Source organism: Diplodia corticola (assembly GCF_001883845.1).
Source record: "Diplodia corticola strain CBS 112549 chromosome Unknown scaffold2, whole genome shotgun sequence".
In the NCBI taxonomy this organism is placed as follows: Eukaryota; Fungi; Ascomycota; class Dothideomycetes; order Botryosphaeriales; family Botryosphaeriaceae; genus Diplodia; species Diplodia corticola.
Window position 1 is genome coordinate 59,080 of NW_017971481.1, and position 20,358 is coordinate 79,437.

General features: G+C 58.4%; 6 protein-coding genes across 6 annotated transcripts; 3 read left to right on the forward strand and 3 right to left on the reverse strand.

The window, feature by feature from the left end:
• Positions 1 to 2,886: 2,886 nt before the first annotated feature.
• BKCO1_200019 (protein kinase) lies at positions 2,887 to 6,001 on the forward strand (the record flags this gene model as incomplete). Its single annotated transcript, XM_020272385.1, has 8 exons — positions 2,887 to 3,454; positions 3,535 to 3,812; positions 3,867 to 4,066; positions 4,120 to 4,279; positions 4,328 to 4,587; positions 4,639 to 4,758; positions 4,814 to 5,172; positions 5,226 to 6,001. The coding sequence occupies 8 exons, from the start codon at positions 2,887 to 2,889 to the stop codon at positions 5,999 to 6,001; spliced, it is 2,721 nt and encodes a 906-aa protein (XP_020135024.1).
• A 2,450-nt stretch (positions 6,002 to 8,451) lies between these two features.
• BKCO1_200020 (mn2+ homeostasis protein) lies at positions 8,452 to 9,620 on the reverse strand (the record flags this gene model as incomplete). The annotated part of the gene is made up of 3 exons (XM_020272397.1): positions 8,452 to 9,278; positions 9,366 to 9,411; positions 9,495 to 9,620. 3 exons carry the CDS (start codon positions 9,618 to 9,620, stop codon positions 8,452 to 8,454), a joined length of 999 nt encoding a protein of 332 aa, XP_020134884.1.
• Positions 9,621 to 10,200: 580 nt separating this feature from the next.
• BKCO1_200021 (mn2+ homeostasis protein) lies at positions 10,201 to 11,775 on the reverse strand (the record flags this gene model as incomplete). The annotated part of the gene is made up of 1 exon (XM_020272408.1): positions 10,201 to 11,775. One exon carries the CDS (start codon positions 11,773 to 11,775, stop codon positions 10,201 to 10,203), a length of 1,575 nt encoding a protein of 524 aa, XP_020134885.1.
• A 650-nt stretch (positions 11,776 to 12,425) lies between these two features.
• Positions 12,426 to 15,735, forward strand: BKCO1_200022 (conserved leucine-rich repeat protein; the record flags this gene model as incomplete). Its single annotated transcript, XM_020272419.1, has 3 exons — positions 12,426 to 12,897; positions 12,948 to 14,188; positions 14,245 to 15,735. 3 exons carry the CDS (start codon positions 12,426 to 12,428, stop codon positions 15,733 to 15,735), a joined length of 3,204 nt encoding a protein of 1,067 aa, XP_020134882.1.
• A 743-nt stretch (positions 15,736 to 16,478) lies between these two features.
• BKCO1_200023 (dna-directed rna polymerase iii subunit rpc7) lies at positions 16,479 to 17,274 on the reverse strand (the record flags this gene model as incomplete). The annotated part of the gene is made up of 2 exons (XM_020272430.1): positions 16,479 to 16,840; positions 16,935 to 17,274. 2 exons carry the CDS (start codon positions 17,272 to 17,274, stop codon positions 16,479 to 16,481), a joined length of 702 nt encoding a protein of 233 aa, XP_020134883.1.
• Positions 17,275 to 18,076: 802 nt separating this feature from the next.
• BKCO1_200024 (uncharacterized protein) lies at positions 18,077 to 20,104 on the forward strand (the record flags this gene model as incomplete). The annotated part of the gene is made up of 2 exons (XM_020272441.1): positions 18,077 to 19,038; positions 19,093 to 20,104. 2 exons carry the CDS (start codon positions 18,077 to 18,079, stop codon positions 20,102 to 20,104), a joined length of 1,974 nt encoding a protein of 657 aa, XP_020134880.1.
• Positions 20,105 to 20,358: the final 254 nt, after the last annotated feature.

Below are 20,358 nucleotides of genomic sequence, written 5' to 3' on the forward strand. Positions count from 1 at the left end.
AGTTGAATGAAATTCAAGCAATAAAATATGCTTAAATTCGAATCACCTGTTTAGTCCTCCAAGAATGGAATCATTGATAGGATAATCTGCTCCATTGGTAAGATGATCTGTCAGATTCTTGACCGATGGAGAGGTGATGCCACAAAAGCGGCTCATCCGTCGGCACGTCTCGCGAGTACCTCTGACACCATTCGGTCAAGGAGCTGGCTCTGTCCGACTGATCAGGGTACACCATAACGGCGGGACCCATCATTGCGCTACTGGGTCGAGGCCTGTTATGCTGACTCATGAGATGTTTCACGGGGCTATCTTTGTCGTGGTACACATGGCTGCACCAACAACAAGCCCACTCGAGTCGGCGATGCTTTTCATTCCCGTATGCTTTCCAATCCATTTTCTGTTGAAGAAAGGCTCGTTGCGGTATGGAAAGTGCAGCTTCACGGCCGTATGTCCTCCAGCAGGTGTTTGATCCAGTCATGTGGTCGGTAGATCATTGTAGCCCGGAAGCAGAACGGACATTCGAACCTTTCTGGTAGACGCTTGATCGGAGGTTGGTTCTGTGGCACTCCCACGCACACCGACCATAAAGTACTTCCATGCCTTCAATCTGAGCCAGAATATAACAGTAGCATTCGTCTTCCGAGTCCTCAGATAGCTCTGTTAGAATCAGCCCCTGGAAACGTCATTCCCTTCAAAATGAACTCCGGCAGTCCGACAGACTCTTCTCTAGGCCTCCTGGACGGCGTCAGGAACGCCTCGCTCTTCAGTGTGGGCGTTGCGCTACTAGAAACCAGTCAGTAGCAGTCGCTCTATTTCGTCGTTGTGAGAAGGCCAGCGCAGAAGCCAATGCGACTGAGAGGGCGGCACAAAGAAATTGTCAGACGGTGCGTAGAATGCGATTTTCGCTTTGGCAACGATGTCGCGAAAGCGGATTTGCAGGGCGCCGTTTACGGGCAAGTGGTGTGCGATGTCGATGAGATGATGCGAAGGCGTTGTTTGACAGGCATGACGAGTAACGCTCGATGTGTCCTGCCAATGTCGGCGGCGTCTTTTCATTTTACGGATTGTCAATAGTTCCATGTCAATCCTCCTGGCTCATCCAGAGCGCTACTAGATAGCGGTCCCTCGATGTTGTTGGAAGGAAAGCCGAGGTGCTGGACAGATGTGCGGTTTCACCCTGCGAGCGCTGGGCCCCGACCGAGGCCCTTACACTTTGCGGACCTTGCAAGAGGAAATCTGTCTGTGGGCCGTCCAAGACTGCAAGAATATTTTAGGTGAGCTTTTTGGTGGTTCCCTTTGGCTCCAGCAGGGAGCTGGATGGAGGGCCCCTTGTTTCACACACATTGATCGAAGATCTGCAGGGCCGTGATTCAAGGTCTGGACAGGGAGACGACAAGATCAGTAGTGCATCGAAATGTGTATACTTTCCACCAGTGGCGGCTCCTGCCAGCATTGCCAGCATTGCCAGCGCGGGCGCGGCATCATCACCAGCAGCGCAACGGCAAGCGCAAGCTGGACGGCGTTACACGGTACCTGCGTCGACGACAATCGCGTTCGGTGTGGAGGCAAAGGCGGGCGGACAGTAAAGGTCTCATGGGGAGCGTGCGGCGCGACTGGAGGGCTCGGGTAGGTGCCGAAGGCGTTGTAAGCGCGCCGCGGGTGGCATACGTACCCAGCTCCGACCTCGTGCGTCCTGCACCTGGGGCTGGGGCGGCTTGATTGGGTGGCGGGGGCTCCAGGGCGCGCATCGTTCGGACAGCAATATTTGCTGCGATGGTTCGGGCGGAACGAGGCAGCTGAGACACGACCAAGTCTAAGCCCCCAGGCGTCGCTGGACGGCTGTGTTGGAGAATCCACCTACCCGCTCGGGCAAGAGGGCGGCTCGACCCCTGCCAGGCACCGGGTCTTGCCCTTTGCGGCGGCGAGTTGTGGAGGGCGCGAGAGGGCGCGAGGAGGAGGCTTGTGGGCTCACCGGCGGCAGCCAGCTGGGCGCGGTGACGCAAGGCGGGCGAGGACTGGTCCCTAGCAAATTTCAGGAAACTGCGATCAGCTCGGACAAGCCAGCGGCGTCCAGTTCCACGGCAGCCGGCGTGGGCTGAGGGCAGCGTGCTGTCTCGTGAGATGGTCTAGACACGGCTGAGCCGCGCGCCCGGCTGGCACAAAGGCGCGCTGCTTTGTGCGGAGAGCCCGCGGCCCTTCGCAGGCGGACGTGCGCGGCGATGACGACGATGACGGCGGCCGGCCAGCGTGCGAGCGCGGTGCCCAGGACGTGAGATGGCGGATCCTTGGCTGCTCTGCTGGATGCGTGCTGAGTGGTCCGCTTGCGCCCGGCATTGATGGTTGCCCTGCCCTGCCTGAGGCCCAGCAGCCCAGCAGCCCAGCAGCCAGCAGCCAGCAGCCCAGCACCTCGACGAGCTGCCTTGAGCCCAGCCAGCCAGCCAGCCAGCCCGGCAACCTGACGCATCGCCCTCTCGCCCTCAAGTCTGCCCAACGCATCCGCCTCCGCGCCTCGCACCTGGCGTCCTGCAGCGCGAGCCGCATAGTCTCCGCCGAGCTGCGTCGTCGTGCCCTTGGCCCTCGCGCCCGCCCGTCACGCCCCTCCGCCGCTCTGGCTCTGGCTCAGACTGCAATCCTACCTATCACTATCTTTATCGCTGCTGCCGCGAACGACGACAACCCCAGGATTGACGCATCCGCTCCCACCACGTGTCGCCCGCCAGCTCCCTCTTTTCGAGCGCCTCTTCCCTCGCGCTCCTCTCGCACGCGCCCTAGGCCGAGCCCTCTCCACCCATCCACGCGCCCACGGCCTGCCGCGACCGACAGCTTCGCCTTATGCCCACCTGAGCCCGCCCGAGCAACCACCCCCGACGCCGCCCCGCCGTTGCCATGGACTCGCAGTGGGCCTCGTACGTCGAGAGCACGCCCGCCACCCGCCAGACGCGCTACTACGCTGCGCCGCCCAGCCTGACCACCGCCCACCACCCGCAACGCGACCCGACCGCGCAGCCCCAGCCACGGCAAGACTCGTCCGCGAAGCAGGATCACTACGTGAAGCAGGACTCGTACAACACGCCCTCCATCGCCTCGCGCGCCGCCTCCATGCAGATTAGCTCGCCGCCCTCTCTGCTGCAGCAGCGCTCGCACAGCTACCACAACGGTGCCAACGACCACGACGGCGACGTGCCAATGGAGGACGCAGATCCCTACAAGCCGCGCTACGCTGCAAAGTCTGCCCAGCCCGGCCGCACCTCGACCGCCTACGTCCAAGAGCAAGAAGCCTCGGCTGCCGCGCGCCGCTACTCCCCAATGAACCTGTCGCCCTCGTCACCTTACGGCTCCGGCTCCCAGCAGAGCGCCGCAAACTATACTAGCTTTTCCCCGCAATCCAACCGTCAGTCGCCCACTCGCTCGAATCCTTACATGTCTCCTCCTCAAAGCTACTATTCACCCCCATGTGAGTCATTGCTCAGATCCAGCCACTCCCACCGTCACTCCTCACTCGTGTCATCACTGTACTGATGGCCCTGTAAGCAGCCTCGCGAGCCCACCCGCCACAACTGCCTCCGATCCAATCCAACATGTCGTCCTCTGAACACTACTATCCGCAATCCGCTACCGCACAGCTCAACGCTGCCTACGGACGAGATGCCCGGTCGCCACGCAATCCGGCTTCGCAAACGCCCATGTCACCACAGGCTGCCCGCGGACCTGTGCCGACCTTCACCAAGTGCCTCAACACCGGGGATCTGCAGCCGATCATTAATGTGCAGCCCCCGTTTCGGAGAGCAAACCCTGAGGGTGGTTTCATAAGCGTGAGTGCGGAATGAAGGGAACCGTCGGTCAGGTCACTAACGGGTCTTGTACAGCCGCTGCAAGCATTGACGACCCACCTGCCTGCGACGTACCGCATTTGCAACCCCAACTTTAAGTACGAGTCTTCGAGAAATCCGCGCAGAGTCCTCACGAAGCCGAGCAAGGGCGTGAAGAACGATGGGTACGACAACGAGGACAGCGATTACATCCTCTATGTCAACGATATTCTGGGGTCGGAGGAATCGGGCCATAAGTACGGCCTCACATTTTTTGCTTGAGAGGGCCATCTTTTGACTGTGATGATAGGAACCGCTACCTTATTCTGGATGTCCTGGGCCAGGGCACGTTTGGGCAGGTTGTCAAGTGTCAGAACCTCCGGACGCAAGAGGTTGTCGCTGTGAAGGTCATCAAGAATCGCACTGCCTACTTCAACCAGAGCATGATGGAGGTCTCTGTTCTGGACCTGGTAGGGTTGCCAACCGATCTACCTGGGACTCGCTAATGCCCTTCTCAGTTGAACAAGCAGATGGACAAGAACGACGACCACCATCTCCTACGCCTGAAGGACACATTTATCCATCGGCAACATCTATGCCTTGTCTTTGAGCTGCTCAGCGTTAACTTGTACGAGCTGATCAAGCAGAACCAATTCCGTGGCCTGAGTACCACCCTCGTGCGAGTATTCGCGCAGCAACTGCTCAATGGCCTCGCATTGCTCGGAAAGGCTAAATTGATCCATTGCGATCTGAAACCGGAGAACATTCTTCTGAAGAAGTAAGTTTGCCGAAATGTCTTCATGATTGGCCGGTCGCTGACTTTTCCCAGCCTTGAGAGCCCGATTATCAAGATTATCGATTTTGGCTCTGCATGCGATGAAAGACAGACCGTCTACACCTACATTCAGTCACGTTTCTACCGGTCTCCAGAGGTTCTACTCGGTCTCCCGTAAGTTTTCAGGTGCGACCTCGCAACGGGTGTTTTGAGAACTAACGCGCAGCAGCTACTCGGCGGCTATCGACATGTGGTCGTTGGGCTGCATTGTGGTCGAGTTGTTCCTAGGATTACCGCTGTTCCCAGGATCATCTGAGTACAACCAGGTCGCACGGATCACAGAAATGCTCGGTCTTCCTCCGGCATGGATGCTGGAGATGGGAAAGCAGTCCGGAGAGTTTTTTGAGAAGGTGCAGGACGAATTCGGCAGAAAGACCTGGAGATTGAAGAGCATGGAGCAGTACTCGCGTGAGCACGGAACTAAGGAGCAACCGAGCAAGAAGTATTTCTCCGCTACGACGCTTCCGGAAATCATCAAAAACTATCCGATGCCGAGGAAGAACATGAAACCAGCCGAGATTGAGAGAGGTACGTGGCGGACAATCCAAACGCTTCCGGTACAACCTTCTGACGTGTTCCAGAAATGGCCAACCGCCACGCTTTCATCGATTTCGCTCAAGGCCTCCTGAACCTCAACCCTCTAGAAAGATGGACCCCCAACCAGGCGAAGATGCATCCGTTCATCACGCAACAAAAGTTTACCGGACCGTTCATTCCCCCGATGACGATGAGGGCGGGCTCCAACAGGTCTCCTGCGCCGGGTGTTGTCGAGCAGCAGCGTGCCGAGGCTTTAAGCAGACAACGAGCTCAACAGCAGGCCGCCCAAGCCCAAGCCCAGAGCGCCGCTTATGCTAACATGCAGATGAACCAGTATGCCCAAAGTCCACACGCCGCGCAAAGCCCGGCCATGTACAACAACATGTATAGCCCAAGCCATCAAGGTGCACCTCCTCCATACCCCGCGCAGGCAAACTACAACCAGCAGATGAGTCTGGTCCAGCAGACGCCCCGGTACAACCCGCAACAGAATCTCTACGCACAGGCCACAACAAGAGCGGGACGGCAAAGAGCATCGACAATGGACCAACAGCAGAATGGTATCCCACCTGCGCTGCAGAGGGTGATGAGTCACTTGGACCCCAATGCTCCCGTCAGGCTGCAGCCCAGCCCTGCCTACTACCCGCCGCCTCCCGATGGTGCGCCTGATGGAAATGCTGCTGGTGGACGGAGACGTGATAGCCGTGCGACTGGTACCGGTGGACAAGGCCGTCACCGAGGAAACCGCGACTTCATCCGGACGCTCGAGGACAGGACTCTGGAAGAAGGTTTCATGAACAACCAGAACCATTGGCAATGAAAGGCCCAAATGATGCCAGAAGAACCAGATTGAAATTTATTCCCGGAATCACGACCTTCTCTTTTCGATGGGTCATTATCTTATGCTTCCATGGCGCGGAACAGGGTGGGAGCCTCCCCTTTGGACTTTTTCGGCCTTCTACCCTTTGGCCATTACAAGCTGCGGACATCCCTATGAGCTGTTCCCCCGTGACGTCTTACAGGTTGTAGAGAGGGGAAAGGGGAAGTGCTGGCAACTTCCCCCAACAGTTGGGCAGCATCGCGTCCCAATGTCGTACCGGGGGGAAAGGTTGGTCGACGGCTTTCACCCCTGCTTCGTCGCGTCAATCAATGTCGACACGGGATTCGCAGCGTCCAGTGGAAATGGCCTACCGTAAATTAGTTGCTGAACAGGGATCATGGGCCAGGAATTTTTATCGGGAAGCAGACTTAGGAGCGCGAATGGGTAATTACATGCGCAAGGATGGCTGTGGTTACGAGATTCCGGGGCGGACAAGAAAGGTTCAATGGGCAGAAGTGGGTGAGGAAGGGGGGTGCAGCGGCGAGGAAGGGGAGGGAGCCTTGTATTTGCTTTTATCAGGAAACGGCCTGGGGCGACGATGACGGTGGTACTGAGTCGAAGTGGTGGATGGGGTTCATGGCTGTAGTAGTTGTGCTGCTTTTTTTTTTCTCTTCCTCTTTGCTTTCTTCCCCCATTTTCCTTTTTCCTGTGCTTCTCCCCTTTTTTTCCACTATCCCTTGTCGTCAATGGATATCGATGGATGGTACTTCGCGCGTGGTGAAAGATTGACGCTGGGGAAGGTGACGATACGAGAGAGTGGAAATGAGGAAGGAAAGGAAAAATCGTTCTCCTTTTTTTTCTTTTTCTTTTTCTTCCTTCTCGGTGCTGCTACTCACCTGCCTCCGCTGCTGCTGTCTTCCTGCATGTGCTGCTGCCAAGGTTCTGTTGTTGTTGTTGTTGTTGTTGTTGTTGTTGTTGTTGTTGTTGTTGTTGTTGTTGTTGTTTTGGTTGGTTTCCCCGAGTGAGCGAATTAAGTGCAAGGAGAAGAGAGGCCCGCTTTTCTGTTGGCCAAAAAGAAAAAGAAGAACAGAATACCTATGATGTGATGCGTATGCGTATGCGATGCGATGCAAGGGATGATGAAAAGGGAGGTCATTTTTTTCGTCGTCGTAAGTAAAGGAAGGAAGGAAGAGAATTCACACACACACAAAAACTTCTTCTCTCAAACTTATGGTGGTGGTTGTTTTTTTTTTCTCCTTTCCCCTACCCTTGGATCTTGAACTTCTTCTGGCTTCTCACTCACCATCTTCATGATCTATCTCCCTGTGCTGCCTTCGGCGTTGATAATTGTTGATCGCATAACTGTCGTGCCCCTCGTGCGCGGCTGTCGTCTACTTACGCACACACGAATGCTGCTCATGTATGTATGTACGTCCCGTGCCGCGTACCATCCATCCCAGCCCTCCATCTACCTCATACGTCCGCCCGCCAGGTAGGTCACCACCATTGCGGTTGAGTAAGCCATGGGGATTTAACTTTGTCTTTTTCTTTTCTGGTGGCTAGGTAGGTAGGTGGATGAATAATCATTCGACGACCCTCTCTATGCTACGTTTTCTTTTCCTTTTTTTGATCTGAACGAGGGTGGGCTGCCTTCCTACCTACCATCTCTCTCTCCGCTGGGATTCCCCTCCCCCCCTCCCTCGTCCTTGACCCGCCGCCGCCGCCACCACCGCCCTCCCGTCCCCATTTCTCTCCACGTCAGGCCTGTATGTATGTATGTAACGCCTCGCTCCCCCGCATGACGCGATGAGGTGACGATCCCCCCTCTCGTCCAGTCTCTTACCCTCCTTCCTCCTCTTTCCCCCTTCTTCGAGACAAAGTGTGGGGTCCTCCTTTCTCTTCTTTTAGATGAGGGGAGCAGTGCTCGGGTTGTTGGTAAATGCTGCAATGAATATGCAAGGGGTGTGTGCGCGTAAGGTGTATGTATGCGTTTGCGGGCTCCGTCTTGGGCGGAGGAGGAGAAACATGCGCGTGAGGGTGCCTTTTCCTATGTGTGTGTGTGTGTGTGTGTGTGTGTGTATTGAAGGGGGGAGGGCAATGGATACAATATGGGGTTCGATCAGCGACCACGTTCTATCATTTCTGTCTTTTGGGAACAATTGGTGATTTTGCGCTACATACGAGCGGCCGCGCGAAGTAAATAAACAGAACGGCAAACAAATGCCATTGAAGAAATGCTAGCAAGATCGCGGTGGGAAATGGTCGGAGGAAGGGGGCCTGTATGGGCTTCGGGATGCCATTCCAACCAGCGAGTGTGGCTGACAACTGGGGGTAAACGATGATGAGAAGATGGGGACGGGGGGGAAATAAGGCAAAAAAGAAGAAGAACCAGCATCCTTCCAATCCCCCCCATTTCTCTCTTCTACCTTCGCCGCAAGACCACCCGAAACTCAGGCCTTCAGCCTTGCGCCATGCAAGTCCTCCTCAGCGTCCTTGATCAAGAACATGTACCACCAGATGGTAGGCAGCACGGTGCCGAGATGCCACAAGCTATGCGCGTCGATGACGCCCTTCCAGGGCGGGAAATCCAACAGCTCGAGACTCATGGCCATGATGATCCACGCGACGATCATACCGGGCCAGGCGGCCCAGGTGCGCTTGAGGCGGCGGTAGCGCTCGATGGCGAACCACGACCACAGCAGGTTGTGCACGATGCCGACGGCGACGTTGGCGGCCATGTTGTAGGTGTAGTCCCAGCGCCACAGGGTCAGGTACGCGACGTGGGCGGCGTAGAGGGCCAGGCAGACGCCGGTCCAGGCGCGGCGGACGGACGGGTAGGGCGCGTCGGCGCGGTCCCAGCGCCAGATGCGGATGGGCGTGTAGTACAGGCCGTAGAGCACCGAGGCGCCGGCGCCGAAGTAGTCCATCTTCTCGGTGAAGCCGAAGTCGCGCGTGTGGAAGACCATGGACCAGGTCCAGGCGTTGAGGCCGAAGTAGCCGAAGACGAGGTAGTAGCGGCGCAGCGGGTACGTGTCGGGGATGCGCGCGCGCAGCGTCGAGATGCCCCACGCGTGCGCGAGGTAGTTGAGCAGCGAGAAGAGGACCGAGAACGGCTCCTGCATGCCCATGAAGCGGTGGAACGGCCACTTGCCGTGGAACTGCAGCACCGGCGACCGGTACGGCGGGTCCCGCGACAGCCGCTTGTCCGTCACGATGTGCTGGCAGGTGTAGTCGCATTCTGACGGGCAGTCCCAGAGCAGGAGCCGGTGGCGGAGAGCTGCGTGGGGAGCATCATTGTGTCAGAACGGATCTGCTGTGGATGCTTCGTAGTGGGTTCAATTGGACGGCGGGGAGGGAGACGTACGGATGGCAGGCGGCTCTGGCGCTTCACAGTTGGTTTCGGTGCAGACCTGTACAGACAAGGCGCATGAGCATCCAGTCTCTCCCATTGCCAGTTGTGCTCTACGCTCCGAGCGGTGCATCCGACACTCACCTTTACGCAGTCCTTGAAGTCTGGCAGACGGTCACCCAGCGAGGCGTGCGCCGTGCCTGCGAGCAGCAGCAACGCGAGCAGCGCTGCGCTGAAGAGCCATGGCGCGCCGAGATTTGCTGCTCTCATGGCTGGCCCATGGAAGTCAAAGCTAGGCGGGTATATAAGCAAAGCGAGGGACGATAGCGACGGTTGGCGGGAATGGCGGACGGAGACGTGACGACGGGGGTTGGCTTGGCGGCGGAGCCTGGTGCGACAGCACTGCCCGATGGGGAAGCTTTCCGCCCGCTTTACCTGGCCCACCGCCCACTTCCCGCCACCTCTCCCTTGAACCTCACAAGTAATGAATCCCTTAGGCAGCAGTCGTGGCCGCACTTCTCGCCTTGCTTCAGCAGTGGCATGCAATGCAGATTTCATTGGTTATTTATCGCTATTTACTACAGTAGTGCCGCCGACTCTTCCCAGACACTTACTATTGTTACCACTAGGCCGCTTGAGTTAGAACGAAAAGGTATCCTTCCTGAGCTTCCAGTCCGGCTTCCAAGAAAACCGCAACACAAAGAGGGAATCATGCTCCGGACCAGTCAACGACCGAGTTGCAACGAAACGGAAGCCTCGTTTTCCCCACCCGCACCGACAGACAGGTACGCCATGAACGCCGACAAAAAGTCGTCAAATCATAAGACACTTCGACTCCAACAGCGCTCCTTTACGACCTTTTCGGGCTGCTGCTCACTCCTCCGATTCCCAAGCCAACGCTGGATTCATCCACACGACTCCTCTTCGCCGAGTTCCCAGCCTCACTGCCCTCAACACCGGAAATGCTTCGCTTTTCTCTCTCTGCCGGCCGTCCTACTCCAGGTTTCCTGACCTGGCCGAACAGTTTCGCTTGAATCGAGTTACCCCTGTTCCCGTGGCTTTGGCTCTGACTTTGACTGGGGTGGGGTGATCCACCCATCGTGTAATGTTGCGGGGTTCGGCGCAACATGTTCGATGCCATCTGACTGGCCTGTGACTCATCGATCTCCGTATCCTTGTCGGATTCATTAATAGCATTCTCCATGCTTGACGCTGTGATGGTCGAGTCAGTGCTCTCCCGGCGACGCGCTTTGGGCACGTTCGCCGCTGGGGCAGACCGCGGAGCTTGGTTTGCAGGGCGGTAGCTCGGCGGAGTGCGAGGAACGGCTATTGTGCTAGGCTGCTGCGATGGTCTGGATCTGCTGTTAGGTGTGGCTGGCATCGAAGAAAGAGACTGAGCTCCTCGGGTGTGGCTGAAGCGTGCCTTCGGTGCGTGTCCCTTGGTAGGCGTCGTTGGTGCCGTCGTGTTCTTCTCACTCAACATCTTGTCGGCAAGCAGCAAAGCTTCGAACGCTTGTTCGGAGCGGTTCCGAGGGTCGTTTACAGTGTGGGCCCGGTTCCGGCTGCGCGGGGTATTTGGATATCGCGGCGTGCTTGTTATCGACATGGGTGTGCCGGTGTCGTATACGTCGCCCAAAATGCCATTCAGGTGGTCCCTGTTCTTCCTGATCCGGCCGCGCAGGCGATCGTTCTCCTCGACCAAGCCGGCAATCTCGCCTTCTCTACGCTCCGTCACGCGCCTGGAGTGCTCCAGCATGTCTCTGAGCTCTTCGTTCTCGTTCTGAAGGATCTGGATGTGCCGGCTCATTTCATTCAACAGCGTAGCATTTGCAGGGCTGACGGTCTGCTGCTGTATGCTCTGGTGGGGAGAAGTCATGTCGTTCCGTCGCCGCTCTTCAGCCTGCTGGAGAACTTCGACCTCACGCTGCGCCATGGCCAGTTCAACGGCCATGCGGTTTTGCGCCTCGACGCTGTCCATGCAGAGCATGTTGTACTGAAGCTTGTGATGGGCTGCGGAGGTGCGAGACTCGCGTAGTGCGACCATCATCTCGGCTGCCATGTCGCGCAGCTCCTCGGGTGCCGCGCCATTGATCTGATCGAGGGTGAAGACCAGCGCAGGCGCAACAGCCTGGACGCTGGGTCGCGATGTAGGCGGCGGCGACGACAGGACAGGCGTGGGCGGGGTCGGGGTCGGGGTGCGGATCGAAGTCCGACTAGGCGGAGCAGGCGGAACCTGGGACGAGGGCGGCGGCGTTATCGACGACGCGGGCGGATTGGGCGACTGGTACTTGTCACGGTCGCTCTTGGCGGCGCTGTGGTTCTCGGCGGTTTCCTGCGACGGCATGCGCGGCTGCGCGGCTGAGTGCAGGCGCTCTTCTTGCGACATGGCGAGCAGGTCGTGGGCAGCGGACTCGCGGTGGTCCATGGTGGTGCGGGAGGAGCGAGACCTCAGGCAGCTCCAGTGATGGCCGTGTGCGCAAGCGGTGAGCTGGAGAGGGTGGGCCCGACGCGTGCAGTCGCGGGGCTGGTGCGGGTGATGATCTGGGTTGCAGCGGGAGGTTGGCGTTGGACAGGCAACAGACGCGCAAGGCAAGGAGACGCGAACGGGGGCCGTCCCTTGGCAATTGGGCGGATGCGCAACGTCAACGAGGTCCGCGCCGCGACAAGGGTGCAGCAGCAGCAATTGAGGCCGGGAGAGTGGCGATGCTGGGAGCAGGCGTTTGCACGGGGGATGGAGGGGTTCTGTCTTAATGCCTGCGTCTAGCGCGGCGGGTGGAGAGCGGAGAGAGGGTTGGGTGCTGGCCAGCCACGCTGGCGGCCGGTGGAGGAGCCAGTGCCAGCCATTGGGCGCTGCTCATCGACAGCTAGCGGCAACTAGCTCTCTCCCGTCGCATGTGCTGGAGCCCCAAACAACAGCGCGCGTCTCCACAGCCCTGCCACGCCTCAAGCTCGGCTGCCGGCGGTGACGGCCACGGCCCGGCCAACAAGCTCCAGATCCTCCACACGCTGTTCTTTACACCGCGCCCGTGCTACCGCCAGCAAACCAGCCCATCCCGGATCCGTCGCCCAACACCAATGGACTCCTCGTCGAGGCTGCCGCGGCCCTCGGGCATCCCGCGCGCCTCCGGCATCCCTCGCCCGTCTGGCATACCCAAGCCCTCCACCCTGCCCGTCCCGCAGAGACCCGGCCGCGCATCCGTCAGTCCTGCGCCCTCTGAACGTTTGCGCCCCAGTTCTTCCCTGCGCGCCGCTCCCAGCCCTCGCGCCTCCTCCACGCCCCGCCCGCCCGTCGGCACCGGCATTCCCGCCAGGCCTGCCGCGAGGAAGGACGACGATGTCTTCAAGAAGCCAATTGCGCGCCCGGCGTCGCGCCAGGCCCGGTCGCGCATCCAGCGCCCCGCCGTGTCCGCCATCAACACCACAAACGTAGAGCAGGAAGACGACGTGCTGGGCGACTTGGACGGCTTCCGCACCTCGTCAAGGCTGAGTCACCGCGACGGCCACAGCGGCGAGTTTGACTCTGGCCTCGACGAGGGGCAGCCCCGCGGTAAGTCCATACCACCCCTTGCATCGCAGATGAGCCTGACACTATTGTAGAGCGGCCCGGAGCCAGGCAGGAAGGTGGATCCACAAAACGCGAGCCCTCGCTGACCGACCGCACACTCGAGAGCCTGGGTCGTATCATGGCTGAGCCGACTTCGCCGTCCTCACGTTCTACCAGCTGGTATCCAAATCCCACAAGCCCCGGCATGGGCCCTCCAGGCCGGCCCGCTTCTGCCATGAGTTCTAGAGCATCGAGGCCTGCTTCCCGTACTGCCGGCGCCTTCAGGAGCAGTAGTCAAAGGCCCATTACCCCGACTCTGAGGCCGCCGAGCAGCATGTCGCGTGCTTCGAGCACCACACGTAGTTCGCAAAATCAACGAAGCGCAAGTGCAGCGCCGAGATCTCCAGCTGCTAGTACTGATAGTCAGCCCATGTCTCCGGCAGCATTTGAGCAAGATTCTGAATCAGAGGCAAACCTCATGAGCCCCATAGGTCTCAAGAGCCCTGATAGCCTTAAGAGTCCTCAGCTCGTCGGCTCCACAGACGTTGCAAGTCCCAGCGCGCGGGTGTCGAAAACTCCATTCGGCTTTAGTAAGGCAACGGTCCGCAAGCTGCCCAGGACGCGTCCGCCTGCTGCTGCTAACCCAGATGACAACCTCCTTTCTCCAATAGAGGCTCCTGAGTCGGAGACGGAGCGAACGTTGCCAAGCCGGCCCACTACTTCGGCCAAGAAGGCACCGGCAAAGGTAGAGGCGTCCGATCCTTCGTCAAAGGTCAAGAGCTCTTCTTCTGCGCTGAGGGAGCAAATAGCAAAGGCAAAGAGTGCACGTAAGACCGCGCCGACAAAGCCAGCTATGCCAGTTACGAATGACGCACCCGTTGGAGGAGGGGATATTGATGCATTTGAGGATCCATTCAACCAAATGCCGAAGGGAGGAGCGGCGGTGATTAAGAAGAGAGTCGATACTGCCAGATCAGATGGTCGCCTCAACATTGCAAACATGGGTCTGAGTGAAATTCCAAAGGAAGTCATGACCATGTACGAGTATAATCCTGATGCGGGAATCGAGTGGTCCGCGTCTGTCGATCTTGTCCGCTTCAATGCTGCAGATAACGACATTGAAAGACTCCCAGAAGACTTGTTCCCGGACATTGACCCCGCGGAGGCCGCTGAGGATATGGATGCAGTAGGGCCGCAATTTGGCGGCTTGGAGATGTTGGACCTCCACGGAAACATAATGACAGAGCTTCCTGTCGGTCTACGAAGATTAGAGGGGCTCACCATCCTGAACTTGGTAAGTTTGAAATGCTCTGCATTTTTGTAAGATTGGTTACATTGATCTTCAGTTAGTCGCGGAACCGCCTTCACAACGATGCCTTCGAGGTGATCTCCCAAATCGGATCTCTGCGCGAGCTGAGGATAGCCGAAAACGATTTGGAGGGAGATCTTCCCCAATCAATAGGCTCTCTGAACAACCTTGAAGTTCTGGAGCTTCAAGGTAACAGGATTGCTCGACTCCCAGATGCTCTGCGTGAGCTCGTCAACCTTCGAGTTCTGAACGTCAACACCAACGGAATGTCTTCGCTTCCGATGGATGTACTAGCAGCCTTGCCCCTTGCGGAACTCTTCGCTTCCAAGAATGCTCTCCGTGGAACATTCTTCCCAGAGACCGTAACGGAAATGTCGCGCTTGCAGACCCTCGATCTATCTGGCAACGCTCTCACTTCCTTGGGCTCATCCGACCTGTCAATGCCGGCATTGAAGTCCCTGAATTTGTCGATCAATCGTATCGAGACGCTGCCAGATTTGACTAGATGGACTAGCCTCTTGACTCTACTAGTGGAAGAGAACAAGTTATCCGAGTTTCCCGCCGGCTTCACGTCATTAAGGGCGCTCAGGCAAGCCAATTTCAACGGCAACAACATCTCGAAGCTGGAGCCCGAGATCGCGCAGATGGACAGCCTCGATATGCTAACACTAGCAGCCAATCCATTGCGGGAGCGTAAGTTCCTTACTATGAACGCTGAGGATCTAAAGAGCGAACTCAAGAGGCGGCACAATACAACTGCAGCTGGGGTCGACGGGTCGAACGAGGCGGGCGACGGCGTCGAAGATGTCGCCAACGGGATCATCCCCGCCAACAGCATGTGGGCCATGAAGCCCGGCGGTCTCCTCGACCTCTCGTCCAAATCCCTCGCGGTGCTGCACGAGAACGAATTCAGCCCGGTCGCCTCGGCCTGCCGCCAGCTCGTCCTGCACCACAACTTCTACACGCACATCCCGGACTCGATCTCGCTCGCGACCAACATCACCCTCCTCGACCTCTCCAACAACCGCCTCACCACCACCTTCACCGACGCCGTCTCCCTCCCCGCCCTGCGCGACCTCCGCCTCGCCGCCAACAAGCTCCCCTCGCTCGACTTCCTCGCCGCCCACCTCGCCGCGCCCCGCCTGCACGCCCTCGACGTCTCGGCCAACCACATCACCGGCGCCCTGCCCCTCCTCCGCGCCCGCTTCCCCCACCTCACGACCTTGCTCGCCTCGGACAATGGCATCGACGAGATATCCGTCACCGCCCTCGCCGGCCTGCAAGTCGTCGGCCTCGCCAACAACAGCATCGGCCGTATCCCGCCCGAGGTCGGCCTCCTGTGGGACGAGGGCCTCAAGAGCCTCGAGATCGAGGGCAACACGTTTCGCGTCCCGACCTACGCGACGCTCAAGCGCGGGACCGAGGCCGTCATGGCGTGGTTGAGGGATAAGATCCCGGCTGCGCCGCCGCCGCCGCCGCCGAAGGAGGTGGAGGAGGGGGGAGCTGGGTCGTGGGAGGATGAGACGTTTTAGATGGAGGGAGGAAAGCGAAGGGAAGGAGGGATGAGGGACGGACTTGCTTTTTTGTCTTTCTCTTTTGGGGGGGGAGGCGTCATCGATGGAGGGAGGGGTGGGTGCATCGAAAGGATGGTAGGAAAGGTATCAGGATTGGAGGTCCGATGGGTGTGTGTGTGCGCGCGTTTGGTGGTTGGTGGTTCCTGCATCATCATCATCATCATCATCATCATCATTCAAATCTGTATGCTTGTCGATTTCTCCTTTTTCTCCCTTTCCCTGTATTCAATTTGGCACTGCGGGGGTTGTTCATGGCGCATTCGATATTTGTTAGAATCGCACACAAGACGGTAAAGGAGTATTTGTACAATATTTATAGACTTCTTGTATCTTGGAAATGGTTCGAGCTTGTCATTTGCGGGTGCCTCCGCTCTATGAGATACACCATGAGGGTAATATTCACCACGGGTGGTTCGCTCCACGACAAGCTTCTATACGTGCACTCAAGGTTCTACTTTTGGTGCAGTGCAGTGAAGCTACTTGAGTATCAAAGATCAGATATGCATCCATCCTGGAAAAAAAAAAGATAGGAGAAATAAAAGAGAGCCCAGTGCCACCCAAAACTCCGATATTCGCCAGTTCCGCTCATTCGAGATTACGACGCTTTGCGCGCATGCAAACATGCTGAATATAAACAGATGAACAGGTGCCGTGGCTTCCTTGCTCAAGTCAGACGGGGATTCTTCCAGTCTTTTTTTCCTCTAGAAGTCATAATCGTCTCCGCCCCCACCGCCCTCGTCGCCATACTCATCGTCCTCGCCATTGTCGAAGTAGTTCTCGGCGTTGTAATCGTCGTCGTCGTCTTCGTCCTCCTCGAAGTCGTCGTCCTGCTCTTCTTCCTCGTGCGGGCCCGCATCCTCGTCCTCGTCCTTGTCGAAGTCTTCGTCCTCGTCGCGTCCCAGGCCCTCCCCGTCCTCGCCCTCGAGCTCCTCGAGACGGGTCAGCTTCGTGGACAGGGCGATCTTGAGCATCTTGCGGCGCTGCTTGAGGGCGGCGGCGTTGGCGCCGGGCTTGGTCGTCGGATCGAGCGTCGTCCAGAGCTCCTCGGGGAAGAAGCGCATCACTGTTTTTTCCATCGCGTCAGTCACAAAAGCGCCCCCAAGAAAATCGTCGGTTGACCATTGTCGGGTCTGCGTGGGGACGCTGGGCGGGCGTACCATAAGGTCTGGTGTCCAGGCGCGGGATCTTGCGGCGCTGCTTCTTGTACTTTTGGCCGTAGGTGGGCATGCCTTCAAAGGGGTCGATGACGACGGCGGACGTGGCGACGGCGCCGCGCTTGGTGACGCGCGAGTGGTCGCCGAGCACGGTGTAGAGCGGGCCTTCGTGGATGCGCTCGCGCAGCGCACGGTAGCGTGCCACGGCGATTTTCTCGTCGCGCCGGGGCGGAGGTGCGACGGGAGGCGGGTTTGGCTGGAAGCGTGTCAGGCGGATGATCTCATTGAGTTCCTCGTCGGTGTAGGATTTTCCGCCCCAGAACCAGTGCGGAGGGAGCTCCATGGTGAGGGGGATTAAGAGCAGACGAGTGGTAGCATGTCGTAGTACAGGTGAAGCGGGTGTGTTTATATGGGATAGGTGTCGAACTGAATGGGCGCATGGCGGGCGTGTGCTGCGCTCGCGTGCAGCAGACTGGACTGAAGCGTGACGGAGGCCGACTTACAGGAAAGAGCTCAGAGGGCTTCGTGTCGATATTGAGCTCAGCATCATATTCCCACGGCACGTCCACACCAGCAATCTTTCCGTGTCCACCGCTGCTGCGGCTGTGGATGCCGGGCCAGGCTCTGCCAGCCATGATATAATCGGTCGTGAATATTTATCTGCAGTCGAAAAGAGTGGTCGGCTGAGGAGACGTGCTACCGGTCGGGGAACAGTGAGGGACAGGGGAGCGTCGTTGGGAGGGGTCGGTTGGAGAGATTGAGCATGGTCGCAACGATGGGAATGGGTGCGAAGTCCAACGGCGGGCACTTTTTTGCCCGGAGAACGGCGGTGCTCGAGTCAGAATCAGAAGCCAGGGTTTGCGCTTGCGCCAGGCGGGTGGGGCACACAAGCTGCCCCGCCACCCGAACAAGCCCAGCTCGCCTATCCCCGCCATCACAGTCACACCTGCACCCGGCTAAGAGAAGCTGCTCACTGACGTACCGGCAGAAGAACGCCGAGCTCCCGAAAGGGCATTGCATTCGTGGCCGCTTCACTTGATCCCACGAGCCCATCGCCGTACATCTCAGGCTGACATCGCACCTGTTCACACGGCAGCGTCCACGCGCATCCATCGCCTACATCTGCCTACTCCCGGGAGACAGCCATGTCCGAACAGCAAGATGCCGCCAACCAGGCGGTTGAAAAGCTCACGCACCACTTGAAACAAGTTGAACAGCACCCGTCACTCCCACTCGAGGCCGCGCTATTTGACGATGTGGAACCGCTTGCGGCGTCGAATTCTCTGAGCTCAAAGACGGCCTATGAGCTCCTCTCTCAAATGACGCGCCTTTTCACCCTTCTCCAGCAGGACCCCACCCCGGTCATTCAACTGGTGACCAAGATCGGTGCTGCCTTCGACTTTGACACCATCAGGTCACTGGATCCACCCATAGACTTCGCAGGCGCCTTGATCTTGGCAGCTACCCCGTACCATGCTCTAGCACTGCAGACGCTGGAAAAGGCAGCCAGAGATGTACGGCATGCTGAGTATATTGCCAGCATCCCGAACGTCATCTCGCGTTTGATCACCCTGTGGCTTGCAACCGACGACATTGGCACCGCAGAGAGGGCTGGCCACGTCTTGTATGATCTTCTCAAGGTCGACCGGGATCCTGCCGATGTCATGGGCATCGAGTCTGCACCGGACTCGATGAGCAGCAGCAATCCTCACGTGGCAGTAGATGTTTCAGACTCAGGCACGAGTGCGACCCATGGCACCGGTTTCGTATGGAAGCGCGTCTTTGGCGATCGAGACGTCTACACGCTGTTCTTCAGCTTGTGCGGCGGTAAGAGCGTGATTCACGGCATCCCTGATCTAAGCAGGTCCCAAAAGACAATTGCCCAAGCTCGCCTGATGTCCTGGCTGCCCAAGGTTGGTGCACTCAGCTGGGAGGCTATTACACGTTCGCACCACCCCGACATCGAGCAGGACTACGGACTGAAGTCGCCTGGCCTCCTGGACTTCATCGCTCTGCACACTGTCGACTACGATGGAGACATTCTAATGCACATTAGCCTCATGGAGTTCTTCTCAGATCTTTTGAATACGTGCAACCAACCATCCAAGTGAGCCACACCCAGCCCATGGATTGCGATAGGAAGGCTGACCACATATCCAAGACATACTGCATCTCATCACGAGTCCAACGCGCTCGAATATCTCAAGACACGCAAGTTACATGACAGAACTCTGAGCTTCTTCCTGAACCCCACAGCCCATGAGTCGTTCGAAATCTCCTACCTCTACAGCCCAGCTGCCAAGTATCTGGCGACCTACGCATCAACTTATCCCACAGACTTTGAATCCAGCGAAGTTAAGGCCACGACGCTCCGTCGCCTCATGAACGTGTTTAGCAGCATGAAGCCTGCTCAATGGGTCCATGGAGAATCACCCCGCCATGATCTCCACGTCCTCGCCTCGCTTCCGCGTACCTCCCTCCTTGCCGACTCCAGCGCCATCTGGGCTTCTTCGCCCCTCTCCCTCATCCCCGGCTCCCGTTCCACCAACCCCGACGCCCTCCACACGCTCGCCACCATCTTCCGCGGACCGGAAGACTCCAGCAAAAACCTCATCTTCCCCGCACCCGCCGCGCCGTCCCGCACCAGCGCCACTTTCCCCGAACGTCTCGCCGCCGAGCGGTCGTCCGCCCGTGCCCTCTGCGCGCTCTTCATCCAGCACAACGCGTCCTTCTTCCCCGATCTCGTGCAGCTCGCCGAGACGGTCGCCTTGAAGGACACGGCGCTGGCGTCGCTCGACTTCATGAACGCGCTCGCCACCTCCTCGTGGTCTGCCGAGTCCCCGTCGTCATCCGCTGCGCCCTCCGACTTCCCTTCGAACGGCCTCGCGGCGCTGCTCCGGCCGGGTAACCCCGTCGTGCCGTACTTGCTGCGGCCGGCACCGTCGTTCTCCAACCTGGTCGGCGGCAGGGGCGATGCCGAGAATGCGGCGTACCAGGTCGCGTCGAGGAAGTTCGATGTCGTGCGTGCGTTGTTGAGGAGGCTGGAGCAGAGCTCGGCAGAGGAGGTTCCCGGAAGAGAGGGGTTGCTGGGCATGCTCAGGGGCAGGGTGAGCGAGGGCGTCTGGGGCAGGGGTGGCGAGATCGGCGGACGGATCGGGACGTTGGAGTTATAGTGGGTTGAAGGATGAGGATCGCGGGTGCGGTTCTGAAAAAGAAAGAGTGCTTTGTATTGTTATGACATGATGAGAGGCAGGTCTTGATTCCACATGAGACGAAAGCAGGACGTAGAACGCGGAGAAACATGCAGTTGTTTGTTTTTATATTTATTCCCCCTTCCACTTCCAATCCCATTCCGCCCGCCTCCACCCCCTCTCGCACGTGAACATCTTCTCCCTCCCTCCCTCCCTCCCTCCCTCCCTCCCTCCCT